Here is a 10,390-nt window from a genome sequence, read left to right on the forward strand (position 1 = left end):
AGCATTATCATTATTATTATATCTACCCCAATGCTTAGAATAGTGCTTGGCACATAGTAAGTGCTTAACAAATACCAGCATTATTATTATTATTATTATTGTAGCAGCGTGGTTTAGTGGAAAAAGCACAGGCTTGGGAGTTGGAGGTCCAGAGTTCTAATCCCGGCTCCGCCGCTTGTCAGCTGTGTGACTTTGGGCAAGTCACTTAACTTCTCTGTGCCTCAGTTACCTCATCTGTAAAATGAGGATTAAGACTGTGAGCCCCACGTGGGACAACTTGATTACCTTGTATCTCCCCCAGCGCTTAGAACAGTGCATGGCACGTAGTAAGCGCTTAAATACCAACATCATTATTATTATTATTATGATTATGATTAACGGGGCAGTGAGGAAACTGGCCGCCTCCTCCAGGGCACTTCTCCGAACTCCCAGCAGGTGGCGCTCGGGAGACCTGTCTCGGAACGCTGCGGCTCACGCGCAGGCGCAGAGCGGGGGGGGGGGGGGCGCGCGCGTTGCCGTCTCCATGGTGACGGGATGCCGTCCTAACCGTCCGTTAGCTTCCAACCGTCTCTTTCCTCTCCCCTTCGCCGAGCCCGTCTTCGCCTAACTTCAAGGACTCCCCTCTCCCCCATCCCTCCCCATCCCCGAGGACTTGAGACATGGAGCTGTTAGTGCCCGGAGAGGCCGAGGTCCTAATCCAAAACCTGCGGATCTTCCGTCTGCGGGATACCGGCTCCAAGGAGTGAGGAGGGCCCCGGGGGTCGGGGGGGTAGGGACAGAGACTACGCAGGGTGGAGGGGAAAGCGGTTAATTGGGGAATTGGGGAGTTCGAGCGGGGGGGGGGGGCGCGGAGAAACGGCTCCTCAAGATGAGGGGAGAAGTCGGATAGGATCTTGGAAGAGGAAGAATCCCAGGATCAGATTTCCAAGTTGTGGGTCCCACTCGGCAATTCTCCAAAGTCCGGGACCCTGGTTTAGTGGCAAGAGCCCGGGCTTGGGAGTCAGACGACGTGGGTTCATTCTTCAATAGTATTTACTGAGCGCTCACTGTGTGCAGAGCACTGGACTAAGCCCTTGGAATGGACAATTAGGCAACGGATAGAGACCATCCCTGCCCAAAGACGGGCTCACAGTCTAAACGGGGGAGGGACAGACGGCAGAGCAAAACAGAATTTGTCCATTCCAAGCGCTTAGTACAGTGCTTTGCACATAGTAAGCGCTCAATAAATACTATTGAATGAATGAATAAATGAGAACAAAACAAAAACAAGACAACATCATCAAGATACATAGAATCATGGGGAGGTACACCTCATTAACAAAATAAATAGGGTAATACATAATATATACAAATGAGCACAGTGCTGAGGGGAGGGGAAGGGAGAGGAGCAGAGGGTGGAGGGAGGCGGGGGGCTCTAATCCCGGCTCCGCCACTCGTCTGCTGTGTGACCTTGGCCAAGTCACTTCATTTCTCTGGGCCTCAATTACCTCATCTGAAAATGGGGATTAAGACTGTGAGCCCCACGTGGGACAACCTCATTACCTTGTATCCACCCCAGCGCTTAGAACACTGCGTGGCACATAGTAAGGGCTGAACAAATACCCTATTTTTTTTCCCCAACAGCTGGATGAACCTGGGTAGTAGTTTCAGTTTACCTCTTTTCCCCCTCCCTCCTTTTGATCAGGTGGTGCCGACAGCATGAGTACATCGAGAAGCTGAACATGCAGGCCATCATGGATGCTACAGTCAGTCAGGGGGAGCCCATCCAGGAGCTGCTGGTCAACCAAGGCAAGGTACACGAAAGAGCTACTGAGCTCAAAGGCGGCGAGAACATGAGATCTAGGCACATCCTCTTCCTCTTCCTGTCTATACTACACTCAGCTGCCTGAATTATCTCTCTAAAATAACGTTCAGCACACGACTCTCCTTCAAAACGATCATAAATTCCTTCATTCATTTAATCGTATTTATTAAGCGCTTACTGTGTGCAGACCACTGTACTGAGTGCTTGGGAAGTGCGATACAATAAACATTGACAATCCCTGCCCACAACGAGCTCACAGTCTATAGGGTATTACCTTTATCGAGTGCTTAGTCTGTGCAGAACTTTGAACTAAATGCTTGGGAAAGTACATTTAAATTAGTAAACGTGATTGTAGACACGATTCCTGCCCTCAAGGAATTTACAGTCTAGTGGGGGAGACCCACTAAAATAAATTACAGATTTGGTGAAGCAATGCATTGTGAAGAAGTGTTAGGGGTGGGTGGGGAACGAATAGCCAAGGGTTTAGGGGCTCAAAAATCACAAATAGCTACCCATTTGCCTCCACTGCAAGCAGAAACTGCTGACCATTGGCTTCAGCGCACTCCATCAGATCTGTTGTTTTTATCGGCTTTCTCCGACTGCTACACCCCAGTTCACATGCCAAGCCACACCCCGGTTCACACACCACATTCCAGTTCACACCCCACACCCCGCCCCACTTCACACTCTTCACTCCCTCCTAAGCGAGTTTTATCATTCTACCTCGCGCTCAACTCTCCTACCTCCATCTAGTTACTCATGCCTTCCTCTTGCCTAGAACATCACCATCAATGGTATTTGTTGAGTGCAGAGCACTGTACTAAGAGCTTGGGAAAGTACAGTACGACAAAGTTAGCAGACACGTTCCCTGCCCATAACGAGTTTACCCATAACGAGTTTACAGTCTAGATCTTCCCCCACCCCTTTCAAATTCACCAGACCAAAGCTCTCCCCATTTTCAAAACCCTCCTGAAAATCTGCCTCCTCCAGGAAGCTTTCCCCAGTAGTCATCTTCCCAAGTCATATCAAACAGCTGCCCTTAGCACAATATTAAGCATTTATGTATATGCTGATTTACGTGAATTTATTCACCTATTTATCCTTCCATGCTCCTGCTATCAAGAACTGGATCATTAACCTTTCTCCTCTTCCCACTCTTTGTAAATAATCTGTGACTGCTTGTAAACTGGCTTGTAAACTCCTTGAGGGTAGAGACTGTGTCTTTTACTTTTGTCCTACTCTACCAAGTGCTCAATACAGTGCTCTGCCTGCCACCGGGACTCAGTACTACTGATTGACGGATTAATCGATTGGTCTCCCAGGGAACACCATTTATTCATCTCCCAGGGAATGATGGGCCGTTCTCTGTCTGCTCTTCCCTAGCTGGTCCAACATATACCATTTGATCTTATTTCCTTACTATCATCCAGCTCCCTCCCCCCGAATTCTTTTTCCTCCTCTGACGACTTGGTAATGTGAGGAGTGGAACAAGATGTCAGTAGTGTGTGGAAGCACAGGGCCGCGGGGGTGGGAGAGGGCAGTAGGATCGTCAGTGTGGATGTTGCAGTCTTCAGGGAAAGAGAGATGAAGAAACGGGGGTACAAGAGATTAGATGATTTGACTCAGTCATCTGGCAAAGCAGTGGGGTTGGCGGGGGGAGGGGAATTGAGCCCAGGATGGCTAAATCCCACCCAGACATGTGCTCTAACCATTTACCTCTACAGCCTCTTTCTTAGGGTCTCATGGTACTGAAGAGTTTTCCTTTTCTGGAGTCAAACTCCTCAAGATGGAGATCTCAACCTTCCTCCTCTCCATTTTCCCTCTAGATCCCGATACTGATCGAGGAGCTGATCTCAGTGGAGATGTGGAAGCAAAAGGTGTTTCCCGTGCTGTGTCAGCTGGAAGATTTCAGACCCCAAAACTCCTTTCCCATCTACATGGTGGTGAGTGCAGAACCAACCCCAATTCCTCCCATTCTACCTGTCCTCTATGCCTGGCTCAGGTTGTCCTGCAAGGCAGGGCCTCTGTGCTATTAAGCGTGGCAAGAAGACTCTCCCTCAGAAGGCTGAGCCCATCAGCCCATCAGGGGCCTTGATGCTTCCAGGGGCAAAGATCAGATCCTTAGAGAGCAGGTAAGGCCGGCTCTGCTACAGTAATAGCCCAGCTCCTTCCCAATCCTAGGTAACAGTGCCGTTTCCCCTCTAAACTGTAAGCTCCTCGTGGGCAGGGATCCTGTCTGCCAACTCTGTTGTTTTGTTCTCTCTCGAATGCTTAGCAGAGTGCTCTGTCCACGATCAACACTCAGTAAATACCACCGATTGATCAGGACAGAGACCTAGAAGCGACCTTGCAGGATATACTAGGATTCCTCCTCAAGGGGAGGAGGTTGGGGCGGTTGGGAGTACCAACCCGGACTCTCCCCCATACAGGTGCATCATGAAGCTTCTATCATCAACCTCCTGGAAACTGTCTTCTTCCACAAGGTGAGTCAGCCTTGCAATCCCCATCCCACTTCCTGCCCAGTCCCTGAGAAGGGGAAACACTTGGTCCAGGTAGCCACCATGTGCCTGGGACTTTGGACCCAAGTTGAGAAGCAGCATATCAATCGATCGGGCGTATTTATTGAGCACTTACTGTGCAGAGCTCTGTACTAAGAGCTTGGGAGAGTACGAAATAACGGAGTCGATAGACTTGTTCCCTGCCCACGACGAGCTCATTAGACATTGATAGAAATGAAAATAAATTACAGACATGTACATGGGTGCCGTGGGGCTGAGGGAGGGGTGAATAAAGGGAGCAATCCAAGTGCACGGGTGATGCAGAAGGGAGTGGGAGAAGAGGAAATGAGGGCTTAGTCAGGGAAGCCATACAAATCATGTCATGAAGATATAAATTATAGCAGAATAATGATAATCGTGGTATTTAAGCACTTATGATGTGCCAAGCCCTGTACTAAACACTGGGGCAGATACAGGAGATGCAGAGCCAACACAGTCCCTGACCCACATAGCGCTCACATCTAAGGGGGAGGAAGAATGAGTATTTCATCCCCCATTTTACAGATGAAGAAACTGAGACACAGAGAAGTAAATTGCCCAAGGTCCCACAGCAGGCAAGTGGCAGAGCTGGAAGTGTACAGTGCTCTAACATGGTAGATGCCCAATAAATGCTCTCAGTGGAGCTGATGATGATAAAGATCATATGACTACCACATGGTGCTTAGTGTTCTGCTTGGGTTCGGGGCCTGGCTAAGGAGAGACCACTGACAGTCAGTTGCCCCTGGGGTTAGGCCCTCCTCACTTTGCGTCGGCTGGAAGAATCGGCTCCTTCCCCTCACCCTTCTCTCTTGCCTCCCAGGAGATATGTGATTCAGCTGAGGACACCATCCTGGACTTGATTGACTACTGTCATCGAAAACTTACACTGGTTGTGGCAGGAAGCACCAAGGCGGAAACCTCAGATCCCAGGGAGTTCCCTGATGAGAAACCCATGCAGGTTTGGGAAGGGAAGGGCTCTCTGCATGGCACAGGCCAGCAGAAGAGGTCTGGGATATGTAAGACTGCTAGGAGAATATTAAGGTAATTCTGTCACTCCACCTGGGTGATTTTTTTTAGGATCAAAGGTGTAGCCCTGTAAGTAATGATAATAATAATAACGTTGGTATTTGTTAAGCGCTTACTATGTGCCGAGCACTGTTCTAAGCTCTGGGGTAGATACAGGGTAATCAGGTCGTCCCACGTGAGGCTCCCAGTCTTCATCCCCATTTTACAGATGAGGGAACTGAGGCACCGAGAAGTGAAGTGACTTGCCCGAAGTCACACAGCTGACAGGTGGCGGGGCCGGGATTAGAACCCATGGGGTTCTAAGTACCATAGGGCTGATAACCAGGTTGAGGTGGGCTTTGTGGAATGGACTACTGGGCTACCCCTCTCCAGCTCACTCCTTGGGAGCCCCAGATAGAAAAGCTCCTGGTGGAAGCCCCCCACGTCAGCTCTGGCGGTAATTTCACGGGGACCTGGGTTCTAATCTCAGATCTGCCATTTGTCTGCTCTGAGTCCTTGGGCAAGTCACTTAACTTCTCTGGTGCCTCAGTCACCTCATCTGTAAAATGGGGATTAAAACCATGAGCCCCATGTGCGACATGTCCAGCCTGATTAGCCTGTATCTAGCCCAGGGCTCAGTACAGTGCCTGGCACAAAGTAAGCGCTTAACAAACGCCATACAAAAAAATTCTCTGTGGTCACCTTCAAGGCCAGGGAGGTCTGAGCCCTAATGGGCTAGTTTCAGGACTTAATTTGAGCCGGGAGTTTATCCTCTCTGGGACCTGTCCTATGGCACCTCTTTGGTTAGATCCCAGGAGGCTGTTGCAGGCAGCAGTGGGGAGGGTCCTGGCCCGGGCTGCAAGCTGTGGTAATGGAGGACAGTCACCAGTTGCCAGCCAAGCTGGAGCAGGAATCTGGAACCACCAAGAGGAGTTGCCTGGACCCCTCCCAGCGACCCCCACCCCCTGAGAGCTGAGTGATAAAATTAGGGATTATGCATTCAGCGCCAGGAGAAGAGGAGCTTCTGCTCTTCAGGCCCCGTAACCCCTCCCCCCCCCCCCCCCCCCGCAGGCTGGTCTGGGGAAGGTCGGATTGGGCAGCAATGGGAGAACTTCTGGTATTCAGTGACCCAACACTTTTCCCAGCACAAATTTAGCATCGGCTTGTTTCCCTCAGGAACTGCAGAAGCAAGCTCAGGTGATGGAGTTTGAGATTTCATTGAAGGCCCTTTCTGTACTGCGCTACATCACAGACAGTGTCAGTAGGTGAGTGATTTCAGACCTGAGCTGAATGGATCAGGAGCCCCGTGGGGGACGTGGACGGGGTCCAACCTGACTACCTTGTGCCTACTTAGTGCGGTCCTTGGCGGATAGTAAGTGCTTAACAGATGTCATTATTATTATTATTGTTGCTGCTGCCATTTGCTGGAACAGTGTCTGAGACACAGCATCCTGCAGTGGGGCATCCTTTCGCCAAGGAACAGTACATTGGATATTGGGTTGCTGTGAAACTGGACAGAGGTGGAAGCGTCCCCCTTGATTTGCCCTCTCCAGCTTGCCCCTGAGCGCAGTGACCCGGATGCTGGATACCCACAATGTGCCCTGTCTCCTGGTGGAACTACTGAGAAACTGTCCGTGGAGCCAGTGGGAAGGAGGTAGGGCTCAGCATGATAAGTCACATTTCCAACCAGAGTACGGTTGGATCTTTGTCGGACGGGCCCACGAGAGGGTGGGAAGGAGCGTGGAACAACTGAGGTCTTTCCTATGGGGTCTGAGGATTCTTTCCGGGGGAGGGAGCCTCTCTGGCCAGCTTTTTGCGAGGGTGCTTTTTCTCCCCCCCAGTTCACGCCTAGTGATGCCCCACAGCCTCCAGGATACACCGACCGAGCCATCCCATCCCCTTCGACTCCCTTTAACCCTCTCAGTTGCCCTTTTCCTCCAGGCAAGCTCAAAAGGTTTGAGAATGGCCGGTGGCAAGTCATGGCCCCAAAAGACCAGCAGAAGATATCCAAACTGGATGGGCAAGTGTGGATCGCTCTGTACAACCTGCTTCTCAGTCCTACGTGCCAGCACAAGTACAACTATACCAGTTTCAACAAGGGTCAGCTGCTCAAGGTACCAAGAAGGTGTAGGGCCAGAGAGCTGCCTTTCTCCAGGTGGGAGGAGGTGGGGTGGGGGACAGACCCACGGAACAGAGAGCCTCGAGGATTGAGGCATCACCCTCTGGCTCCCAACCGTGGGAATACCCAGCCTGGATTCTTCTCTCACAAGGTTTCTCCTCAACTTATTCTCAGCTCCGGGCTCTCCTCAATGATGTGCTGCTTGACCAGCTGCCCAGCCTGGGAGAACTGCAATGCTTCCTGGGCCATTTGGCAATGATAGAGCCCATTCCGCCCAAGAAGGACCTGGTGTTGGAACAGGTATCCTTCGTGTTCGACCCCTGGGATCGGGCCCTCTGAGCCGGTGACCCGTCTATGTAGGCAGCACACCCAACGCCCGAACCCTACCCCCATGGACCAAAGGCTCCCCTCCCGGGGAGCAGAAGCTTCTCAAGGGAGGTTAAGCAGGCCCTGAGCAGCCCGACTACTTTGACAGTCAGTCATTAAGCTCTGTGTCTTAAACGTGACACTGAAGGAAGAGACGTAGACAAGATTTTGAGACACCAAGGTTTCACCTGACTCCCCCGTCTGTTCGCCACCTAAAGGTTCTCAAGTATGCTTCCTCCTCAACACCTCCTCTTCCTCCTCAGACCCCGGAAACCAGAATTTCTATGTCACTTTCATCTCAGGCCCCCGTTTCCCCTTCCGCCCCCCGCAGTGACTTTTTCCCCCTCCTCCGGCTACCTCCACAGATCCCAGAAATCTGGGACCGCCTGGAACGGGAGAATGAGGGCAAGTGGCAGGCCATCGCCAAGTACCAACTGAAGAATATCTTCAGCCTCTCGAAGCACGACCTGCGGCAGCAGGCACAGAGGTGAGGGCTCGGGGGCAGAGACTCAGAAACCTCTGTCTGGCCCCCAGGCTGGGGCAGGCAGGGGCAGACCCGCGACACACACTTTGTGCTGTGGACCGGCACGGCTTTTGGGGCTGCCAGGAGGCTGGGATGCATCCTAGCCAGCTCTCGGACTCCCTCCCGTCACAGTGTTCAGCCCAATGTGGTTTCTTGCAGATGGGCAGACACCTACAAACTGGACATGCTGGAGGCTCTGGCTCCTGAGAAGCCCAAGTGTGCTCTCTGCAGCTTTGAAGCCAACAAACGTTGTTCTCGTTGCCGGAACGAGTGGTACTGTAATCGGTAAGAGCCCGCCACGTCTTTCCTCACCTGTGCCCTAGCCGCGGGCATCGGAAAGCCGGTGCGAATACCCGCTCCCGGCAACGGGCCACGGCTCCAGCTCCGAGCCCTCGGTCCTGGATCCCGCCAGTTTCCTCAGTTTCCAGAACAGAACCGCGTCCTTCCTCCCATCACTGGGATTCATTCCCCTCCAAGGCCCACTCGGTTCCTGGCCGCTTCGCTAAGAGACTCAGCCGATGCTAGCCGAGTCACAGCCCCCGTCCGCTCATTTCATTTTCAGTCTTTCCCGACCGTACCCCGATTCAAGCCTCTTCCAGGCTCGGTCCTGAGCCTTCAGGCTTCTCTTTCCTCTCCTCTGCCCAGGGAGTGCCAAGTGAAGCACTGGAAGAAGCACCGGCATGCCTGTGATATGATGGCGGAGGCCCTGACCAATTTAAAGGAGGAGCTCAAAGTAGTGGAGTCAGAAGTGCCTCAGCATCCCTCTTCTGAATCAGCAGCTCAGCCATAGGGGCCCCCAGCTAGCAAACCCCGGGCCCCCAGCTAGCAACCGCCCCCCCCCTTCCCTAGTCCTGCCTGAGGCCTCTGGCCATAAATGTTCCAAGCTCGGCTCTGGGCCTCCTCACTCTTTCCATTCCCTTCTCCCGCCACACCACTGCCACATCTCCACTCCCACTCAAGGGAAAACCGTTCAGTACTTTGCTCGGCTGCCACTCCCACAGTCCATCCTTCTCGCCCAACCCAGGTTCCCTCTACCTTCCTCCCCCTCCTCCTCCTCTCCCTCAAGGGCCTCCTCCCGTAGCCACCTACCCTCGTTGAGTGGATCGGGGCCCCCGCTTTAAGTGGTCGCTGACGGCTCCTCACCACTTCCTCTCTCAACTCTCCGTGGAGGGGGCCAGCCTTGGGGGAGAGGAGGGTGGATGGCGTCGCTTAGGAGAACTGCGACCCCCGGGCAACGGGAGGGTGCAACTTCAGCCAGAGACGACGACCCTTCTCTCTCTGGGGGAGATTCCTCTCCGGGATGAAATCTGGTCAGCCCTCTAGGGAAGGAGACTGGCCGCTGGGACAGAAGAAGGAGGGGCCGGATGTGGCTGATGGGTTGAGTTGGGTAGTATGGGGATGTGGCTCTGACTCCCTTTGTGGTACAATAAACCATTTCCCTTGAGAAAGAAGTATTTGTTTCGATTGTTTCTCCCCCACAGCCCTGCCAGGGATGGGGCTCAGTGTCCCACCGACTCCGAGCCAGGGGTGGGGCCCGGATTTGCCGATGGAAGACGTGTGTCATGCCGTCCCGAAGCCAGAGGCTGTTCGGCTCCAAGGGAGGGAAGGGGACTTGGCTCTCCCCACTCCAGAAAAGCAGAGCAGGTCCTCCGGGGCCCTAGCGAGAGCCAAGTTCAGGTTAGAAGTGCAGAGGCACGGAGATCTAGGCACAGAAATGAGGGGCGGTTGGCAAGGGGTTGTTCCAGCCACCGTGCTTTCTAGCCTACTCTCCCCGACTAACATCTCTGTCCCAGGTGGGATGAAGGAATGACCTCTGGTGTCCCGCATGACTCCCACGCATACGCCTGTCGCCTGGGTTTTTTGCTCCCTCGCGCCGGCCTGGGCTCAGCCGGGACGCTGAGACCCCCACCCACTTCTCTTTCCCTCCCCGCCTCCCCCATGCAGCCTCTCTTACCTACGCGTTTTCTCCGTCCCGAGACCCAGACCGCGACCGTCTCTGTGCCTCTCTCCCCGCCCCGTTCCCCTCAAGGTCTCGA

At 53.1% G+C, this 10,390-nt stretch overlaps 1 protein-coding gene across 1 annotated transcript; it reads left to right on the forward strand.

Annotated features, from left to right (window-relative positions):
• Positions 1–528: 528 nt before the first annotated feature.
• ZMYND10 (zinc finger MYND-type containing 10) lies at positions 529–9,805 on the forward strand. Its single transcript, XM_001505238.5, has 12 exons — positions 529–742; positions 1,685–1,793; positions 3,631–3,747; positions 4,234–4,287; positions 5,162–5,299; positions 6,523–6,611; positions 6,900–7,000; positions 7,288–7,460; positions 7,640–7,765; positions 8,197–8,318; positions 8,514–8,639; positions 9,000–9,805. The coding sequence occupies exons 1-12, from the start codon at positions 660–662 to the stop codon at positions 9,142–9,144; spliced, it is 1,383 nt and encodes a 460-aa protein (XP_001505288.1). The 5' UTR covers positions 529–659; the 3' UTR covers positions 9,145–9,805.
• The last annotated feature ends 585 nt before the right edge of the window (positions 9,806–10,390 follow it).

This window comes from Ornithorhynchus anatinus, chromosome X1 (genome assembly GCF_004115215.2).
Source record: "Ornithorhynchus anatinus isolate Pmale09 chromosome X1, mOrnAna1.pri.v4, whole genome shotgun sequence".
Taxonomy (NCBI): domain Eukaryota; kingdom Metazoa; phylum Chordata; class Mammalia; order Monotremata; family Ornithorhynchidae; genus Ornithorhynchus; species Ornithorhynchus anatinus.

Excerpts from the sequence above, each read along its gene's own strand:
- ZMYND10 (XM_001505238.5), top strand. The coding sequence starts at position 660 with ATGGAGCTGTTAGTGCCCGGAGAGGCCGAGGTCCTAATCCAAAACCTG. Across the intron at positions 5,300-6,522 it reads CTGATGAGAAACCCATGCAG|GAACTGCAGAAGCAAGCTCA; the intron begins GTTTGGGAAGGG and ends TGTTTCCCTCAG. Across the intron at positions 7,766-8,196 it reads AGGACCTGGTGTTGGAACAG|ATCCCAGAAATCTGGGACCG; the intron begins GTATCCTTCGTG and ends CTACCTCCACAG.